The sequence below is a fragment of the Salpingoeca rosetta genome (assembly GCF_000188695.1).
Source record: "Salpingoeca rosetta unplaced genomic scaffold supercont1.41, whole genome shotgun sequence".
Classification (NCBI taxonomy): Eukaryota; class Choanoflagellata; order Craspedida; family Salpingoecidae; genus Salpingoeca; species Salpingoeca rosetta.
The window spans coordinates 225,452-244,988 of record NW_004754893.1 but is presented as its reverse complement, the minus strand read 5'-3'; the positions used below and the strand labels follow the sequence as shown (position 1 = coordinate 244,988).

The 19,537-nt window shown below is 56.2% G+C and overlaps 3 protein-coding genes across 3 annotated transcripts in view; 2 read left to right on the top strand and 1 right to left on the bottom strand.

Moving 5' to 3' along the window:
• Window positions 1-11,028, top strand: part of PTSG_13151 (uncharacterized protein) — a gene marked incomplete at both ends in the record, with an annotated part of 11,586 nt that extends 558 nt beyond the window's left edge. The window contains 32 exons of the mRNA XM_004987781.1: window positions 176-250; window positions 535-709; window positions 871-949; window positions 1,099-1,162; window positions 1,400-1,498; window positions 1,704-1,815; window positions 1,983-2,122; window positions 2,356-2,530; window positions 2,697-2,739; window positions 2,914-2,962; window positions 3,161-3,226; window positions 3,398-3,511; window positions 3,750-3,815; window positions 4,069-4,179; window positions 4,387-4,452; window positions 4,707-4,838; window positions 5,018-5,083; window positions 5,242-5,367; window positions 5,604-5,669; window positions 5,939-6,067; window positions 6,238-6,303; window positions 6,499-6,624; window positions 6,769-6,870; window positions 7,107-7,235; window positions 7,408-7,578; window positions 7,763-7,824; window positions 7,961-8,015; window positions 8,199-8,264; window positions 8,472-8,597; window positions 8,783-8,931; window positions 9,157-9,279; window positions 9,586-11,028. Of these exons, the coding sequence (XP_004987838.1) occupies window positions 176-250; window positions 535-709; window positions 871-949; window positions 1,099-1,162; window positions 1,400-1,498; window positions 1,704-1,815; window positions 1,983-2,122; window positions 2,356-2,530; window positions 2,697-2,739; window positions 2,914-2,962; window positions 3,161-3,226; window positions 3,398-3,511; window positions 3,750-3,815; window positions 4,069-4,179; window positions 4,387-4,452; window positions 4,707-4,838; window positions 5,018-5,083; window positions 5,242-5,367; window positions 5,604-5,669; window positions 5,939-6,067; window positions 6,238-6,303; window positions 6,499-6,624; window positions 6,769-6,870; window positions 7,107-7,235; window positions 7,408-7,578; window positions 7,763-7,824; window positions 7,961-8,015; window positions 8,199-8,264; window positions 8,472-8,597; window positions 8,783-8,931; window positions 9,157-9,279; window positions 9,586-11,028 (4,571 nt within the window). The remainder of the gene's footprint in view (window positions 1-175; window positions 251-534; window positions 710-870; window positions 950-1,098; window positions 1,163-1,399; window positions 1,499-1,703; window positions 1,816-1,982; window positions 2,123-2,355; window positions 2,531-2,696; window positions 2,740-2,913; window positions 2,963-3,160; window positions 3,227-3,397; window positions 3,512-3,749; window positions 3,816-4,068; window positions 4,180-4,386; window positions 4,453-4,706; window positions 4,839-5,017; window positions 5,084-5,241; window positions 5,368-5,603; window positions 5,670-5,938; window positions 6,068-6,237; window positions 6,304-6,498; window positions 6,625-6,768; window positions 6,871-7,106; window positions 7,236-7,407; window positions 7,579-7,762; window positions 7,825-7,960; window positions 8,016-8,198; window positions 8,265-8,471; window positions 8,598-8,782; window positions 8,932-9,156; window positions 9,280-9,585) is intronic.
• Window positions 11,029-11,693: 665 nt separating this feature from the next.
• Window positions 11,694-17,206, top strand: PTSG_11191 (ATP-dependent RNA helicase DBP2). The gene is made up of 7 exons (XM_004987780.1): window positions 11,694-11,891; window positions 12,095-12,459; window positions 12,675-13,150; window positions 13,481-13,664; window positions 13,931-14,060; window positions 14,230-16,138; window positions 16,412-17,206. Exons 1-6 carry the CDS (start codon window positions 11,842-11,844, stop codon window positions 14,684-14,686), a joined length of 1,662 nt encoding a protein of 553 aa, XP_004987837.1. The 5' UTR covers window positions 11,694-11,841; the 3' UTR covers window positions 14,687-16,138; window positions 16,412-17,206.
• Window positions 17,207-18,314: 1,108 nt separating this feature from the next.
• The window catches only part of PTSG_11190 (uncharacterized protein), a 2,007-nt gene continuing 784 nt past the window's right edge, over window positions 18,315-19,537 (bottom strand). Inside the window, exon 3 of the mRNA XM_004987779.1 lies at window positions 18,315-19,392. Within this exon, the coding sequence (XP_004987836.1) occupies window positions 18,509-19,392 (884 nt within the window). The 3' untranslated portion in view covers window positions 18,315-18,508. The remainder of the gene's footprint in view (window positions 19,393-19,537) is intronic.

Genomic DNA, 19,537 nt, shown 5'->3' with positions numbered 1-19,537 from the left:
GTGTGTGTGCTCGTGCGTGAGGACTTGTGATCGCTTCATCGTTTGCTTCTTCGTCGGCTGCATCGCTTGTTAGATCACTCGTTGCGCCTGTTTAAGCTCACTCACCGCCCCTCCACCCTTATACCGGTTGATCGCCTTCGTTCCACCCACCCACACACGCACACACACACACAAGATTGCTACTTCAAGTACACATGCTCCAGCAGGCGCGCGCTGTATTCCCTGGCCTCGTATCACTCCAACAACCGCGGTATGCTCATCAGCTTGCAGCACACCAATGAGTGTGGCTATGCCTCACTTGTCTCACTGCTTGCATGCTTGATCTTGGTCCACGCTTACGACGTTCGCATGCGCCATCGCCCCATTGTTTCAAACACACTCACTCACACACAACACTCTCTCACAACACACACCCACTCACAACACACACCCCCCAACACTCTCTCACAACACTTTTATCTTCTTTCTTCTCCCTCCCCCCCCCCTCTCCCCTCCCCCCTCTCCCTTCCCCTTGCATCACCAACGCACCACCAGAGGATCGCCGCTGGGCGTTTGGATGCTCATCTGCTGGCGTTGGCACGACAAGCAGCACATCCTCCTCGGGGGCTCTCGATTACAACCAGTATGATCGGCCCGTCTCCTTCACCTGCCCAACAAACTACTATCTCACCACCCTCGAGTCCACGCATTCCAACAACAAGGAAGACAGGTGAGTGTGCTGTGTGCATATGTCTCATCTTTGCTTTGCTTGTTTGCTTGCAGGCACGCATGTCATCGCAATGGCTGGTGGCCCATCAAGTGTTTCTCCACACATACACACCTCACACTCACACTCACACACAACACAACGCATGCACTGTTGCACTGCAGGGTGTGGCGATTCGAGTGCCGCAGGATCGCAAACGCATACCTCAGGGGCTGCTCCACCACGGGCTATCTCAACAACTTTGTGAGCTGCCTGCAACTCATTGAAACCATGGGCCTTGGTGGCCATGTACAGATACACGCACACACACTCGCACAAACACCATCGTTGCTGATTCACATCAACCACCCACGCATATCCTTACTGCGCTGCGCGATTGGATGTATTGAAAGGATCAACCCCTCAGCTTCACCGCAAGCAACGACCGCATCATCACTGGACTGCATTCCTATCACCGTACGTGCAAAGCTGGCGTGCTCGCATGGTCTCTCCAGTAGATGGGCAACTGTCACGCAAGCACTCTAACACACATTCACGCACGCACTCCCACCCTGACACCCACACACTAACACACATTCACACACGCACCCTGACACCCTTACACACACATACATACACACACTCTCTCTCCCAACTCTTGCACTCTTTGTGTCCCTGTTGAGCTCATCCATCTCCCTGTTTGCAATCCCGCAGACAATCATTACGAAGACCGTCGCTGGCGAGTGACAACGTGCAAGGTTGAATGTGATCTGAACGGCAACTACGTCACGCGTGGCGACCGCTACTGCAACAGTCAGTTTGGACGCTGTGTGTGTGTGTGTGCGTGGGCTCGTTGCGTCCTCGTGTGCCGAGTGATAGTTGTGCCATGCTCGGCTGATTTGCTGTGTGCTCGTGCCTATTCCCCTCAGCCATACCACCAGTCTTTGTTCGTGTACATTTCCCTCTTCCTCCTATGTTGCCCTCACCAACTCGCATGCATACTGTACCGCCACCACAGCCATCAGTGAGACCACGCTGTCCCAAGGCTCATACGTCAACAACTTTCATGATCCATTCTATGTGTCGTGCCCTGGTAGCACTGGCATGTACGAAGTTCACAGCTATCACAAGTACGCTCGTTGTCCAACCGAAACTTGTGTCGGGAACGTTGAGTGGTTTGTTGTGGTGCTCCTCCTTGTGTGCATGGACAGTGACGTGGTCAAGTTTGCCGCACAGAACAGTTCGTCGGGGCTCAGCATCTCATCGCTGCATCTGCATATGTTGTGTCACATCACAGCAACTACCGAGAGGATCGGAGGTGGAGGTACTACTGCGGCTCAATCGGAGGCCCCACCGCCGGCACCAAAACAGGGTGGAGCTCTGCAGACTACTCGCTGCTCAACCATCACCACTACTTCTCCTGCCCAGACAATGCCTGTACGTGCGAGTTGGTGGGAGGAGGGGGATAGTGCGACTGGCATTGGGTGTGGAATGAGATATGCATCATGCGCTCGTCTAGTGTGCAACCAGGATCTTGGTATCTCAGGTGACCTTTCATCTGTACCCTCTGCGTTGTGTCTCTGCTGCTGTGCATCACGTGACCAGACACTCACACGCGCGCGCACAACACAAACCAAACAACCACATGCATGGCTGCGTTTTTGTGACAGACATGCGCGGGATGAAGACTGTCTTTGTTGCTGATGCCAACGACCGCGTGTTCAGCTACCAGTGCCAATACATCACCTCCGCCACCCTCACAAACTGCTACACCCAGAACTACCGCAACACATACGACAATCCGCTCTCCTACAACCCCGGCTCGAATAGAGTCCTCACAGGCAAGTGCTGCGTTTGGAACGCGCATTAAGTTCCATCACGCGTGTGAAGCTTGAGAGCCAGTGTGCCACACGATCCCACTTTCGGCTTTGCGTGATTGGTGTCCTCCACGTGTCTCACCGCTCTGCATGTATGTGCTTTCATGATTTGCAGGATTCAACTCGTACTACAGCTCGCCCACCCGGGATCGTGCGTTCAACATCAGATCGTGCCAGGTACGGTCTTCATTGGCGGCCCCGTGTGCCCGTGTGTCGCTTGTGTGCACATTCGTCGCATAAGTTTGGTTGTGCGCGGCTGTGTCTACATTTTGCCGAACATGTGGTTTGTGTACGTCACGCCATTGAAGCTCCATCCATTTACAATGCGCTGGCTGTATGCAACGCAACCAGGTCTCCTGCGCCACGAACTACGTGTCGGACGGCAGTCGCGGATGTGTTTGTGAGTACCGCAGCAACAATTCAATGTCATGGGCAGGGGGCGGTCTCCTCTGTTCATTCGCGTGCACTCATGTGTCATTGACAAGAGCCAAAACACCGCAAGCCCGCACCCACTTCGTTTGTGTTTTTTTTTTTTTTTGTACACGTTTTCTCATTCACACATTCACACTCCCGCGCACACACTCGCTTCGGTTGCCAGTCAAACCATGCCCGGCGCTGTCGCTGTCTTATGGCAGCCTTTCCGGCGACTGCCAAGGCTACCCAGGTGTGTGATCGTGTGAATTGATTGCTTGCATGCACTGGATGAGATGCCATAGATGGATAAATTACATGTGTGCTGTTGCCCCTCCTCGTACTTTGTCACCATGAGCTAATTCACTCAACAGTGGCACCAACGCTGTGTGCTTTTTCTGTGCATCCATGTCTTCCTTCGCAGGCGACGTGTGCTCGTACAGCAGCTGCAATGAGGGCTATGTCTTGTCTTCCACCGGTGTCACCCGCACGTGCCAGGATTCTGGCTCCTGGACAAACAGCGCTGCCACGTGTCAGCGTGAGTACCTTCCAGCGCTGTGTGTGGTTGTGTATGTGTGTGAGCGTGAGTTGGCGTGTGTGTCTGCTGAGTGTGAGTGCGTATGCGCGTGTGTGTATGCGCGTGTGTATGTGCATTCGTGGATTACGCCTTCGTCTGGTCAGCCTTCCTTCGTGGTTTTGTTCATCTTTCTATTGTTGCGTGCTTACAATCATGTGCTGCCGTATCCGTGACCTGACGTGACGTGTGTGTTTTCTAGGGGTCACCTGCGGTTCGCTGTCCCTCTCCCACGGCACCCTCTCCGGCAGTTGCAGCGGCGACTACGGTGTGTGTGTGTGTGTGTGTGTGTGTGTGTGTGTGTGTGTGTGTGTGTGTGTGTGTGTGTTTGTTTGCTCGCTCGCTTGCTTGTTTGCTTGTTTGCTTGTTTGCTTGTTTGCTTTGCTTGCATGCACGTATCTTTTCTCTACCTTTTCCTGCGCCTGTAACTAGTTCCATTGCTTTGCCACCACTTCGTGTGCGCTTACTTCTCCAAACCCACACCACGTACATACATGCGGCCTCCGCCCCCTTTCTGGCAGGCGAGACGTGCACTTTTTCGCGGTGTGATGATGGATATGCCCCGACGTCTGGCTCGACATCCCGCACATGTGGTTACAACGGCTGGTCTGGATCCGCCATCCGCTGCGAACGTGAGATGCCAGCGCCTGTTGTATGTATGTGCGCGCGCGCGCGTGTGTGTGTGTGTGTGTGTGTGCGTGTGCGTGTGCGTGTGTGTGTGCGTGTGCATGTGCCTGCCCCTCTGTCTGCGTGAAAAGCGTTGTGGATCATAAGCGAAAACAAATGTGCAATCACCATCGCAAACATCGCTGCCTGTGACTACATGAACACCCCAACAGCCGTGTCCTGCCCGTCCCTTTCCATCAGCAACGGCGCCACCAGTGGCTCGTGCAACGGCGACTACGGTGAATCACTCATGCACATGTGTGTGCGTTTGCACATGCGCATGTGATGTGCATGTGTGTGCGTTGGTTTGTTTGAACTGCCATCCAATATCAGCAGCTTCTGCCCTTCTTCGCTGGCACAATGCTGTGTGACGCACTTCCAACACACAGCGCACCACCAACCCTCCGCAACGAGACATCATATGCAACCACCACGCTCACCTTTGACTTGACACGCATCCTGCCTTGGTTCGTCGCCTGTGATGGTTTTGCAGGCGACTCGTGCACGCTGCGGTGCAACGTTGGCTATGCATTGACACACAGCGACACGTCCATCACTCGCACATGCACACAGTCGCAAGTCGATGGCAATGCGGCTTGGACCGGCAGCGACGTGGCATGCACACGTGAGTGAATGCTTGTGTGTGTGTGTGTGTGTGGCGAACTTGTGTTCTGCGGATGACAATGTGCACGGCGTATTTGGATATGTGCATCGCCGCTGCTTTGTGTTTAGTCATAGCACTCCCGCCCTGATCCGACGCTCATCTCACGTCCTCACGTGCGACAATGTGTCTGCTACTTGCAGCGATTGATTGTGGATCACTGAGCTTGTCCAACGGACAGCTGGCTGGCGGCTGCAGCGGCTCTTACGGTGCGATTCTGTTGCATGCGTGTGCGTGCGTGTGTGAGCATGTGCGATCACATGTGTTGTGCGACGACGACTAGCTGTGTGCAGATATGTCATCTCTTTGCCTATCACCTCACACCATGCTCATTTGCGTTTTGTGTTTGCTCTTCTTGTGATCCCAGGCGATGCATGCACGTACGACTCGTGCAATACCAACTACGAGCTCTCCGAGGATGGTGATGCAACGCGCGTGTGTCAGCAGGACGGCAACGACGGCGTTTGGACTGGCACTGCCAAGACCTGCGAACGTACGTCATGTGTATGCTTGTGTGCGTGTGTGCTGTGTGATTGTGTGTGTGTGTGTGTGTGTGTGTGTGTGTGTGTAAGTCAGTGTGATTGTGTGTGATTGTGTGGGTGGGTGGATGGTTGGGCTCGAATATGCTTGCGCTTCTGATCCCCTCCCGTTGGCACATGCATGCCTGCAAGCACACCTGTACGTGCGCGCTTGTGCTAACAATGAAACCATCGCTTGTGCTGAAACCAGGCATCAAGTGCCCAACGCTGACCGTGGCCAATGGCGCTGTCAGCGGCGACTGTGATGGCCTGTCAGGTGTGCCATTGCGTTTTGTTTGGGTGGACAATGCTGCTGACGAACAAGAGTAGTTTTCCATGCGGTGCTGTTGTGCTGCGCGATGCCTGCCTTTGTGGATCGTGCTCCCTTGTGTCTCATTCTTTCCCCCAACACACACACACACACACACACACTCTCTCTCTCTCTCTCTCTCTCTCTCTCTCTCTCTCTCTCTCTCTCTCTCTCTCTCTCTCTCTCTCTCTCCCTCTCTCTCCCTCGCTCTCTGTACGCTCTGTGTGTGTTTACAGTTGGAGACGAGTGCACCGTGTCCTCGTGCGACTCTGGGTACTGGTTCTCTGACAGCGGCAGCAGGACGGTCACGTGCACAGAAGTCAACGGCGAGCGCATGTGGTCCGGATCTCTCAACACATGCGAAGGTGAGCAGGCAAGGAGAAAGGAATACAGTTGCTGGTGTGTGTGTGTGTGTGTGTTGCGGTGCACACCAGAGCTTGGCCTCCTCCATCTGCGAAAATCGGCAGAGACTATCTCCATTCGCAATGCTCACCACAACCCAACTGTGGTTGTCCGTATTTCATGGTGCGTGCAGCTGTGACGTGCATGGCGCTGTCGCTGAACCATGGCTCCGTGTCTGGCTCGTGCTCCGGCACTGTCGGTACGTCATCAGAGCAGTTCTGTCAATGCCGGTCGCACTTGATGCGTTGGGGTTCACACGCAGCTGCTGCTTTGCTCCATGCCTTGCGAATGCCACTCCATCGCCATCTCGACGCCCTCTCACATTGTGCGTGAATTCGAAATGCGTGCAACCACAAACAACAACAACAACAACAACAACAACAATAACAACCAGGCGACCAGTGCACGTACTCGGGCTGTGACGACGGCTTCCTGCTGTCGTCTGAAGGCACAACAACGCGCACATGTACTCAGAACGAAGACACCGCAAGCTGGAGCGGCGACGCCAAGAGCTGCTTCGGTTCGTGCATGGATACGTTGTAGTGGATGATGACATGGGCCACTCTACAGCTGCAGTTGTTTCCTTTGCTGACAGTTGCACGTTAATCCCGGCTGTCTTCATCAACACTCACTCCTCGCCTCTTCTGTCTCTTGTTGCGTACAGAACTGCTGGAAGGAGCGTCGGGGGAGACGTTCACGCTCTCTTGCGCTTCCGGCCAGGGCTTTGTTGGCGTCACCTCAGATGCCCAAAACTCGGCTGTGGGAGGTGTGTTGTTCGTTTGTTTGTTTGTGTATGCGTGTGTGTGTCATTTGTGCGCGTCGCTTGTACGCACACTCGTATGCACACTTGCACGTGTGCAGCCTCGAAAGTTCTTGCTCATGTGCGCGAGCAGTATGGTGTTACAACTTCCCTACTTGCTGTTGTGCTGCGCTCTCCTCATCTTCGTCGTCTCATCGATGATTGTTGTTGTTTCGATTGCATCTCCGCGTTGCCGTGAACAGACCGCCGCGACTGGGGCTTTGCCTGTGATGATGTTGGCAGCAACGACGCCAACCGTGTGTGGAGCATGCACGAGGAGATCAACTCTGCTCGCGGCAGCTTTGACTTCACCTGCCCTTATGACTCATACTGTACGTCTCATGGGATCATCATGTCTTTGCATCTGTGTGCGTGTGATTGTTGTCTGGTTGTATGCATCCGTGTGCGTGAGCGACTATGTTGTGTATTTGCGGTTCCATGTGCACTTTTGACTGTGATGGCTTCTTGACCCCTTCCATCTTGTTTCTTGCACACCTGCTGCAGACATCTCTGGTGTGACGACATCATACCTTGACAGCCCCAACGACCGCCTGTGGGGGTTCCAGTGCTCGCTCATCTTTGGCGCCACACTCGGCAACTGCCAGCTCAGCAGCTCTTACAGCGCCAGCACCTTCAACTTTGACTACACCGTCCCCACGGGACACGTGCTTGTCGGTGAGTGTGTGAGTGGTGAGAGAGTGTGTGTGCGGGGATGAGTTTAGGAGTTTGAGTACGCGTACGTGTGAGTGAATTTGAGCATGCATGTGGCTTGATGCTAGCACCTTGCTCTTACGCTACACATTCTTCAAGTAACGCACAAAAACGTCGTCTCTGTCCATCTTTCTCCATTCAACTGCAGGTGTCAAGTCGTCGTACTCCACATCCTCTGGCGCCCGCTCCTTCCAGTTTAGGACCTGCGAGGTACCCACCACATGCCATCCTGTGTGAATGTGTGCGTGCGTGTGCGTGATGCTTTGAAGAACTGTGTGAATGGATTATGTGTTGACGTCCACTCATTCAACCCGCTGCACAATATGCTGGATATGAACGTGTTCAGGTCCAGTGTAGGACTGGACAGGAATACTTTTCCACTGGTGGTGCAGAGTGCCAGCGTGAGTGTGGCTAAGATCGCGATCATGCGCACTCCCAGAGTGAAGTTGTTTGTGTGCTTGCTGACACAATAGTGCCTTTCAGGGAGGTTGAGCGTGTGGGCTGTTCTCATCTCGCTTCAACTGTTAGCGCGCCCCCTCACGTACACCATCACACCCCTCACCACACTGTGCTTGTCTGCGCAGGTGTTGGCTGTGGAGCGCTGACGCTGGAGAATGGTGCTGTGTCTGGTTCCTGCGATGGCAACATCGGTACGAATGCGTGGAGTGTCTACCCATGCTTTGGTTGCACTCGTTCTCATTTTTTCTTCTCTTTCTCTCCATCTACAGCAGCAGCTGCTGCAGCTGTTGTTGTTATATCCCTTGCTTGCATCTTATCATGCGACGCCTGGCGGTGTTGATGATGACGCCGATGTTCGCTCACCGTCACTGCACTGCACGATGACTGCCACCTGCCAGGCGATCAATGCGACTACGAGCAGTGCAACGGCGGCTACACGCTCTCAGAGAGCGGCAGTTCCCAGCGCGAGTGCGTTGTGGTCAATGACAAGCCACAGTGGTCGGGCCAGGCCAAGACGTGTGAACGTAAGTCAAAGCGTGCATGCGTGCTTGTGTGAGCTTTGGGGGTGCATGTGGCAGCGCTTATGTGCACATCTGCTGTTGTGTCATTGCTCGATTGACAAACACGACTCGCTCACTCAACTCACTCGCTCACACACGTACACACACTCACTCACTCACACGTGCACACACACTCTCGGCTGCTGTAGGCGTGACAACGACGACCGCCGAGCCAACAACGCTGGATGTGTGCAGCGTGTACAAGACTGCGCCCAACCCAACAACGTGCCGCTCACAATGCGACTACTACGACAGAGGCGATGCAACCTTCAGCAAGTCTTACGGCGAATGCTCCAACGTGTGTACACAAAGTGTATCTGTATTGATGTGTTTGTGTGATCATGGTACCCGTAATTGCATGACCTTTCACTGTCGTTTGTGGTACTGCTGTCCCGTCGTTTCAGTCACGCTGTGCACTGTGAAATCCTCAGCATCTGACACGCACGCACACACACGCTTACACGCGCACACTGCATACACGTGCAACCACCACTCTTGTGACTTTGCTGACCTGTTCGTTCAGGTGTGCACGTGCGGGTGCCGACGTCGCTTCAAGATCACCAAGACGGAGGAGCGGTGCAGTGCACACTGTGCAGACCAGGGTCTGGCCGCTGCGTTCCGCGACATGCACCTTGGCTGCCGAAAGGTGGGTCAATTGTCTTTGCTTTCTTGTGTTGGCTCTGTTTATTTGCCTCGGTGTACCGTTTTGTGTGTGTGTGTGTGTGTGTTTGTGGTGGCTTTTCAAGTATCTGTATTTGCACAGTGTATCATTTGCCTACGTTCGTACAGTGTATCGCATGCCTACATTTGCACAGTGTGCGCGTGCGAAAGTGTGCACTCTTCGTACTACAGTGCCTGCTCAACCCATTCTCTCATTGTGATGGTTTTTTTTTTTTTGATTCCCTGTGCACATCACTCGCTGCTCCTCACATGATCCACCACCTTGTCCCAGGTGTGCCTGTGTGTGGATGCGGATGCGCCAACGACGCCAGCTGGTGGTGCGCTGACAGAACCTGATGCTGATGAGAACGCGCTCGACTTCCCATTCAGCGAGTACAACTACGAAGAGACGTTCACAGGCGCGATCACGGGCAACAACAACCCGCGTCGCTTCTCAACTGCATTTGAGACCAGCGCCACCATTGTGAACATGGAGGGCGAGTCGATGCTGCAGTGCCTGCGGTACTGCGATGCAGACCCGGATTGTCTCGGCATCTTCGCCAGCGTCGTCAACGGCATGCTTCGGTGCCAGCTCATGAGCGACCTTGGCTCCGGCACGGGCGTGTCCACACAGATTGTGTCCAAGTCGCTGACCAAGGGCACCCAGCCGTCTGCTGTTGGGACGACAACGCCTTCCATTGCCAGCGCCATCCAGACGGTTGTTGGCAACGGCGGCACGACGTGGGACTCGTCAGCAACCCTGCTCAACACGGGTCTCAACCAACCGGACTGCGTCACCTTTGACGGCGAGCACGAGATGCTGGTGACGATGGTGTCCGACCACCGCGTCATCCGCGTGGACTTGCGCACGCGCACGTCCTCCCTGGTTGCCGGCACGGGCGAGATGGGCGCGGACGGTGTTGGCGGCGCTGCCACGAGCGCACAGCTGAACCGCCCCCGCTGCGCCATTGCCGATGTGGAGGGCAACGTGTACATCACGGAGGAAGGCAACCACCGCGTGTCTGTTGTCGATGTGGTGAGCAAGAAGCTGTCGGTGTTTGCTGGCACCGGTGATGGCGGGCACCGCGGGATGGGCGGTGTGGCGACGGCTGCGCAGATCCACTCGCCACAGGCCATGGCATGGACAGAGGAAGGCAACCTGCTGTTCTCGGACGAGGAGAACCACGCCGTGTACATGGTGAACCCGCACACCACCATCATCTCCGTTGTTGCCGGCACGCCGCGGGTGGCTGGCGATGAGGGCGACGGGCAGCTGGCGATTGGGGCGCGCCTCAACATGCCTGCAGGCATTGCCGTGTACGACCACATGCTGTACATTGCAGACAGCGGCAACCACCGCGTCCGCGCAGTGGATCTGTACACGCAGGTCATCACCACGGTGGCCGGCACCGGTGTTGCTGGGTTCAGCGGCGATGGTGGCCTGCCCACGGACGCGCGTCTCGACACCCCGCGTGGCGTGGCCGTGCACTCGTCTGGCTCGCTTGCCATTGCAGACAGCGGCAACCACCGCGTCCGCGAGTTCAACATTGGGGTTGGCGCGGCCGGCATCATCACCACCACCGCTGGTAACGGCCAGCGCGGGTACAACGGTGACGGCATGGTGGCCACAGACACGGCGCTCAACTTCCCGACGGGCATCACCTTCTCCCCGCTCACCGACAACGTCCTCTTTGTCGACCGCCGCAACCGGCGCGTGCGCCAGATCTGGGCTTGATTGAGACTGCCTGCGGCGAACATCAACGCGGACGAAATGAAGAAACAAGCCTTTTGACACCAAAGGCATCCACATCCTCCCCCCCCCCCATCCACACAAACAAACACAACAACAACAAAGCAACAATAACACGCACACACGCACACGCACACACGCATTCGCGTTCACACTCATCCACCTCCTGTCCTAGTGTCCTCGCTTTCGTCTCCCCTCGCGTTCCCTGTCATTGAACCCCTATTGCATGGTGTCTTTTCCAGTTTTCCGTTTGTTCTCTCCTTGTTTAGTTCTTTCGTGTGTTTCCTCGTTGCGTTTCATGTGGGTCGTTTCCCGTGCGCTTCGGACCTGCTCCGCGCACTTGTTACATTGTTACAACGGCCACTCGCAGGCGTGACGAGTGTGGAGGGGAGAGGGAGGGAGGAGGAGGCTTGTCTCCTGTGCCCCCTCCCGCATTGTTGCTGGTGCTGTGAGTGCGATGGCTGTTTGTTCGAAGATAGAGGAGAGCTGAGAAGAGGGCCACAAAAAGCAAAGCAAAGCACGAACAGGGAAGAGAAGAGTGAGAGCTGAGTGAAGGAAGAAGCAAAGCAAAGGCACACTCTCGCTCATCCATACCCCGCTTTGTGATGTCGTAATCGGTTGAGAAAGATCTTTCACAATTTTCGTCGTATCCAGCGTGCGATCGCTCTCTTCTTCTTTCCTCCAGCCACACAGCCACGCATTGATCAACCAACACCTCGTGTGTGCGTGCGTCTTTTGTCTCATCTGTCTCCGTGATCTCGAACCAGTCGATCCAAACAAGTGCAGGAAACCAGCATCATGTCTCGCTACGACGACTACAGCTCTGGCCGCTATGACCGCGGCGGAAGGTGAGCTGGTGCAGGGAATAGGTGCTTATGCTTTTGTCTCTTGTGTTGGATCAAGCACACACAATCAACCTTCGTGCCTGTGTGTGCGTCGGATCGCGTGTTGTTTCTTGATTATGTGTTCCCATCATGTCGTGACCACCACCACCACCACCACCACCACCACAACTCATTCTTGACTGTGTTTGTGCTCTTCTGTGTTTCAGCAGCTATGGCGGCAGCAGCTACGGCGGCAGCAGCTATGGTGGAAGCAGCTACGGTGGCGGTGGCTATGGCGGCGGCGGCGGCTATGGCGGCGGTGGCCGTTATGGTGGTGGCGGTGGCGGCCGTTACGGCGGCGGCGGCGGCGGCTTCGACTCCTATGGAATGGGCGGCCGACTCCGCGAGCTCAACTGGGCCGAAATTTTGCCCACGCTCCCCGTGTTCCACAAGAACTTCTACAAGGAGCACGAGGCCACGCTCAACATGACCGACTCTGACGTGCAGGCCTTCCGCAGCGAATCCAAGATCACCGTGCACGGCCGCGAGGTTCCCCGCCCCGTGACGCGCTTCGAACACGCCAACTTTCCCCGTACGTCTCGACCAGTGCTGTTGTGTTTGTTGTTGTCGTCGCTGCTTAGTTGGTTTGGTCGATATGCGTTGACTCCACGTGCGATCTCACACACGCTCTCCCCATCGCGCCCACACACACACACACACACACACACACACACACACACACACACACACACACACACACACACACACACACAACGACACGCTATTCGTGATGACCACGACCACCAGGCTACATCATGGACGTGCTCAGCTCTCAGGGGTTTGAAAAGCCCACGCCAATTCAGGCGCAGGGCTGGCCAATGGCGCTCAAGGGTCGCAACATGATTGGCATTGCGGACACAGGTTCCGGAAAGACACTCTCCTTCATCCTGCCCGGGATTGTCCACATCAACCACCAGCCGCTGCTCAAGCCCGGCGACGGCCCCATTGTGCTGGTGCTCGCCCCCACGCGTGAGCTGGCCCAGCAGATTGGCCAGGTTGCCTTCCAGTACGGGTCCTCGTCCCGCATCCAGAGCACGTGCGTCTTTGGCGGTGCTCCCCGTGGCCGCCAGGCCCGCGAGCTGCAGCGCGGCGTTGAGATTCTCATTGCCACCCCTGGCCGCCTGATTGACTTCCTTGAGAACGGCACCACCAACCTCAAGCGCTGCACGTACCTTGTCCTTGACGAGGCCGATCGCATGCTCGACATGGGCTTTGAGCCACAGGTGCGTCTCATTCGAGGGTGTGTATGTGTTTATGAGTGTGATTGTGTGTGTGTGTGTGTGTGTGTGTGTTTGTGTTTGTGTGTGCGTGCGCGCGCACGAGCATGTGTTCATGTCCTGCCACGGTGCCGTGTGAGACCTTCGCTGCGTTGTACGTCTGTTTGTTTCTTTGCAATCCTTCAAATGCCCACGCTTTGGTGTGCCTTTCGTCATTCGAATTCACAATCCCTTCCCTGCACCCCCTGCCAACTCAACCCTCTCACACACACACACACACACACACACACACACACACACACACACACACACACACACACACACACACACACACAGCTGCGCAAGATTGTGTCGCAGATCCGCCCTGACCGGCAGACGCTCATGTGGAGCGCGACGTGGCCAAAGGAGGTGCAGTCGCTTGCGCACGAGTTCCTTGGCGACGACGTCATTCGCGTGCAGATTGGCTCGGCAGACCTCTCCGCCAACCACAAGATTGACCAGCGCATCATCGTTCTCAGCGGTGCGTTGTTTTGTGTGTTTGTTTGTTTGTTTGTTGTTGTTGTTGTTGTTGTTGTTGTTGTTGTTGTTGTTGTTGTTGTTGTTGTTGTTGTTGTTGTTGTTGTTGTTGTGTGTGTGTGTTGTGCGCATGAAGTGCAGCCACAACAACAAAAGACGTGCATGCAGCCTCCCTCTTTGTCGAACCACCTAACGCAGTGCCTTGCGTGCCATTGGCCGTCTTCCCCCGGCTGTGTGCCGTCCATCATGGGCCATGTCCTGTGGGTGCAGAGTCTGAGAAGTTCCGCGAGATTGAGGATCTGCTGCGCGACATCCAGCGCAAGCCGGAGAACAAGACCATCATCTTCACAGAGACGAAGCGCGGCTGCGACGACCTCAAATACGACCTGCAGCGCGCCGGGTATGGCATGCTTGCGTTGTAATCGCTGTGGCCGTCACCACGCGCGAGTATGCTGGTTTTCAGTTTAAGTTCACACACGCGTACACACGACGCACACACTTGCGCTCACACACGCATACATACCACACTGCACACACGCACGCACTTACTTCATGCGACGTGGGTGCAGGTTTTTGGCTGAGGCGATGCACGGCGACAAGCGGCAGGAGGAGCGCGACCGCGTGCTCGGCCTCTTCCGCTCCGGCCGCTGCCCCATCCTCATTGCCACAGACGTAGCCTCACGTGGCCTCGGTAGGTTCGCACGCGCGCACACACACACGTGTATACATGCACACATACATACACACACGCACACGCACACACGCATGCACAAAGCGCGCGCACCACCTCCTTGTTTCCTTATCTGTTACCTGGTTGGCCTTTTTTTTTTTTTGTCGTTTCGCTCCTCGTTTTCTTTCTTTCCCTCTCGCCTCCACATGCTGCTTGGCAAGCACGTCTGTGTGTGTGTGTGTGTGTGCACCGCCACACGCCATCGCTCTGCTCTCTGCACCGACAATGCCTTGTTTGTACCGTTCCCTCGGTGCAACTGCGCATGCAAGCACACGAGTGCCCACGTGATGCCGTGAGCTTTGCGCTGTGTCCGCATCTGCAGTGCTGCTCGCATGCGTTGCTCGCGTACCTGCGCATGTGCGTGCGTTTGCTCCTGTATGAGCGTCCACACACATGTCGTGCGTTGCGCAGGGCCCGGGAGCACTCTCGTTTGGTGCGGCAGTGCTGGGACGCGCTGTAGCGTGGCGTGGGCTTTGGGCGGCTACGTTGCGAGGCGCAGAAGCTTGGGTGCTGCTGCTGTCTCGTCTGTCATGCAGTCGGGTTCACCGTGCACTCGCCCGTCGTGTGCATGGCCACCATGACGATGATGATTGAGATAGTGGTGACGTTGATGGCACTCGAGCGACGGCGGTGGCGGCTCCAGCCTTTCAACCACTGCCTCAGCGACCGGTGCCATCGCTCGCAGCGTTCGTTCTCTCTGCGCCTTGTGCGCTTTCGCCTTTGGCGTCATGGCACGGCTACCAACACCACGTGCTGTCGTCTCCCGTGGTTGTTGAGAGCGGTGCTCCCCACCGGCACATGCCCCCTCCCCCGTCCCCAACGGGCCACCACAGCACACATGCACGCTTGAGGCACACATGCACCTGCAACGCGTGTTGACCCGCTCCTCCCCCCCCCCCCGTGTCTCCTCCCTCCGTTGCGTTTTGTCGCTTTTGGCCGGCGCGTTTGGACTGGGCGCTGGCTGCCTCGCCGCCGACGTGGGAACACGACAGGTAAAGAGTTTCGACTGCTCATCGTCACTCTTTACCTTTCACTCTCCCTCGTCGCGCGTCTGGGCGTGGCCTAGCGCTTGCTTCTCTCGCTTTCGCGCCTACTTGTGCAAGCGTTTTTCAAACATTTTGCAAGAGATTCTTCTGTTTCCTTTTTCCTCTTCTGGACATCATCGCGACTTCTCTTTGTGACGCTGCACTTCTTTTTTTAGCTTTGTGCGCCACTCAGTTTCCTTTCTGCCCTCAACCACGCACACTTAGACATGCTAGCTCTTGTGTATCCTGTGTGCTTGTGTGGGTGTGTATGTGCACTGTTGATTCGACGCAGCAGCCGCAACGTGGTTTCGGTTGTGGTTGCATGGTTTTAGTCGTGTGGCGTTGTTCCTCCAAGTTCCATGTTTCCTTTATCCCCATGGTGTGCATTCCTCGGCACCCCACTGTTGGTGCTGCCTGCGTGACATGACGCTAACGCTTGCTGCTGTGTGGCTGCTTTTTTCTGTTACCGTGTCGCTGTTTGTGTGTTGTTGACAGATGTGCGCGACATCCGGTTTGTGATCAACTTTGACTTCCCCAACAACTCTGAGGACTACGTGCACCGCATTGGCCGCACAGCGCGTGGCGGCGGCGAGGGCACGGCGTACACGCTGTTTACCATCAAGAACGCCAACAAGGCGCGCGACCTCGTGTCTGTGCTGCGTGAGGCAAAGCAGGAGATTCCTCCCCGTCTCCTCGAGATGGCCGACGCTTACGGCGGTGGAGGTGCGTTGTGACCATTGTGACCATTGTGTGTGTGTCTGTGTCTGTGTCTGTGCCTGTGCCTGTGTGTCTGTGTCTGTGTCTCTGTGTGTGTGTGTGTGTGTGTGTGTACGTTTGCTTGTGCACGGTTACTTTGGACTGCTGTACGATTGCTCTCTTGTGAGTGTGCCATTTGTCTTCTGCGCATATCCCCTGCTCTCACCTCCCCCCCCCCCTTCTTGACTTACCATGTCTGCTGTGTTGTGTGCCCCTTCTCTTGTTCTGGTTCCGCTGCAGGTCGCCGTCGTGGTGGCCGCAGCAGCCGCGGTGGCGGTGGCGGGCGCGGCGGCAGCCGCGGGTACGACCGCTACGATCGCCGCGACGACTCGTACGGCGGGCGCGGCGGCAGCAGCCGCTATGGCTCCTCCGGCGGCTACGGTGGCAGCAGTTATGGCGGAAGCAGCAGCGGTGGTGGCAGCAGCTACGGCTCGTCAAGCTACAGCTCAAGCTCGTATCCGCCACGCGGCCAGGCGTCGTCCGGCGCCCCACCGCCGCCGCCGTCGGGGTCCTCTGGAAGCTGGGGCAACTCATCGTCCTCGTACGGTGCACCACCCCCGGCCCCGTCGTCGTCGTACCCAAGCTCCTACCCGCCCGCACCCTCGTCCTCCCATGGACCGCCGCCGCCAGCGGGACCACCACCCCCACCCCCTTCCGGCTCAAGCTATCCACCACGCCCATGAAGGACCCGCATCTGATGGAGAGGAAATAGGCGGCGACATTCACCTCTCTTTTTAAGCGCAGTGCAATACGGCTGTGGTTTGTCTGCAACTGCGCCTTGTTTCGTTGATTGGTTGTTTGTTGTTCTCGTTGTTCTCGTTGTTGGGTTGCTTGTGCTTGTTGGCTGCTTGTTGGTTGTTTGCTGCGCGCGACCATGGAACACGCCCACTCGCTTTTGCCGTGTGGTATTCCTCGCGTCTCGCGTGGTCCAGCCCTCTGATTGCATAGCACGCGTGACCGTTTTGTCTTGTTTGCTTCATTCCAGCCCAACCTGCTATCGTTTACGCTCTCTCAAATGAACCCATCAGTCCATGAGCCGCGGGGAACAACCATAAAATGTGTGTGTGTGTGTGTGTGTGTGTGTGTGTGTGTGTGTGTGTGTGTGTGTGTGTGTGTGTGTGTGTGTGTGTGTGTTGCTGTTGCTGCTGTTGCTGCTGAGGGCAGACGTTGTTGGAGCGGTTGTTGCTGTTGTCCCACTGACGAAGCAACAGCCTCTTCAGGTTTCGCAAGCTTGGCGGTTCAGTCCGTGTACGAAGGAAGGAAGACAAAGCGATGTGGGGTGTCGGATGCACATGATCATTATTTCCCTCCTCCCCGCCTCGTTTTTTTTTTTTTTTTTTTGTTTGTTTGTAAGGCTGCGTTGTGTGATGATTCGGGCGCTGATAATTCTGCAATTGATCAAAGACTCGCGGACGTAAACAGTGCCATGGGTGAGAGCACAACGATAGCGCAAGCACTCAATGGCTCAATGGCGCTGTTGTTGTTGTTATTAAGGGTGATGTTCTGATGATGCACTCTTGTACTGGTACTGTCATGAAACTTATTTTACAATAAACACGAAGGAAAAGTGCACCCGCTTTTTGTTTTGTCTTGTTTGGCTGTCGGGCTGGTACCTGTGTTTCCTTTTCAAGGCTCGAACACCGAGAATGCCATGTTGGCCGCAACACAAGCATTTGCAACGGCAAGTCTCTCAGATGCTCTGCACACCACCTCCTGAAGTGAACACGCCAGCACCACCCGCCTACCCGCACCATTTGTTGAGCACGATCGCAGACACCAAAGCCTCAAAGCAACAAAGGCAACACCAATGCACAATTGCCTCTTGCAAGCGTAACAGCTTTCATGCGTGCGTCATGCACACTGTCAATAAACCATACACACACATGGCTCCAACTAGCCAGCGTTGTTGGAAGATTTGGGGTCAGGGAGGGGCCAGCAAGCACGCAGGCAGAGACAAACACGGCGAGAAAGAGGCAGTGGGGCAGACAGGCACAGGCACAGATGGGGGGGGGGCGGTCAGACACAGGCACACAGGCACACAGACGCAAATACGCAGACAGCACAGACGCACATACGCAGACAGCACAAACACGCAAATACGCAGACAGCACAGACGCACATACGCAGACAGCACAAACACGCAAATACGCAGACACAGACAGACGCACATACGCAGACAGCACAAACACGCACATACAAAGACACAGACAGATACACAGACGCAGATACACACAGACACGCACAGATACACACATACAAACACAAACACAAACACACACGCACGCATTAGCCACAAAAAGCACAAAACACACAAAAACACACGTATCAGCCCACACATCAGCGGGATGAGAAGTTGTCGTCTTCGAGCTCGTCCCCGTATCTGCTGACGCGCGTGCGAACGGCTCGCGAGTCCTGCGGTGTGCCATCATCCCATCCGTGGACCCGCTGGTCATTGTACTGCGACGCCGAAGAAGATGATGCTGGTGGCGGTGCGGTGTTGTCGGTGCTCTGGCGTGCCCACGCTGGGCGTTGGCGTGATGGCGGCTGGTGTGTCTGGCGGTGTGCACTTCTCAGGTCGGCGTACGAGTGTGCAGGCGTCGTCCCTGCCTCGCGGGCTGCATATGGGTCCTCATCATCCCTGCCGCCCCACTCGTCGGCCGCACTGCCGAAACCACCACCACGCGTCGTGTCTCGCCGCGCATCCTGCGACCCGTCATCGTATGTTGGCAGTCCATCGGGGGCAAATGTCTCCGGCACGTGGTCGCGCACGGGCTCAGCGGAGCGGTCGACAGGCCGCTGGTATTGCGTTCCATAGTCGCCAGCGCCCATGCTGCCCTGCCCGTACCCGTATCCATATCCGTGCCCGCCATACCCAGGAGCTGGCGGTGGCGACTGCTGTCCCTGCGTGTCGTCGGTGAGCACCTCATCGGGCGGCTGTGCGGGTGCAGTGGTGCGGCTGCGGGGATAGCGGCGAGCGTCGCCAAAGGCAGGCTCCTGCTGATACTCCTGCTGTTGCTCTTGATAGTGTTGCTGTTGGTACTGTTGTTGCTGGTACTGGAGTGGGCGGGTGTCGTGCTGGCCCTGCTGCTGAGCAGGCGGCGGCTTGGCGTGCTTTGCTCGCTCCATGAACGCGCGCAGCTCGTCAGCCATGGGCGAGTTGGACAGGGCCAGGATCTTCTCCACGCACCGTGGCTGGTACGACACAACACCCGCATAGAAGCCTGCGTGTGTGCATGCATGCGTGCGTGCGTGTGTGCGTGTGCGTGCGCGCGCGTGTGTGCATGCATGCGTGAGCGTGTGAGTGAATGTGCGTGTGAGTGAATGTGCGCGTGAGTGTTCGTGAACGGGTTTGGAAGAGGAAAGAGA

Bases quoted from the DNA above. Each gene is read 5' to 3' on its own strand.
- PTSG_11191 (XM_004987780.1), top strand. From the start codon at position 11,842: ATGTCTCGCTACGACGACTACAGCTCTGGCCGCTATGACCGCGGCGGA. The intron at 13,151-13,480 runs GTGCGTCTCATT...ACACACACACAG, and splicing joins ACATGGGCTTTGAGCCACAG to CTGCGCAAGATTGTGTCGCA. The intron at 14,061-14,229 runs GTATGGCATGCT...ACGTGGGTGCAG, and splicing joins TACGACCTGCAGCGCGCCGG to GTTTTTGGCTGAGGCGATGC.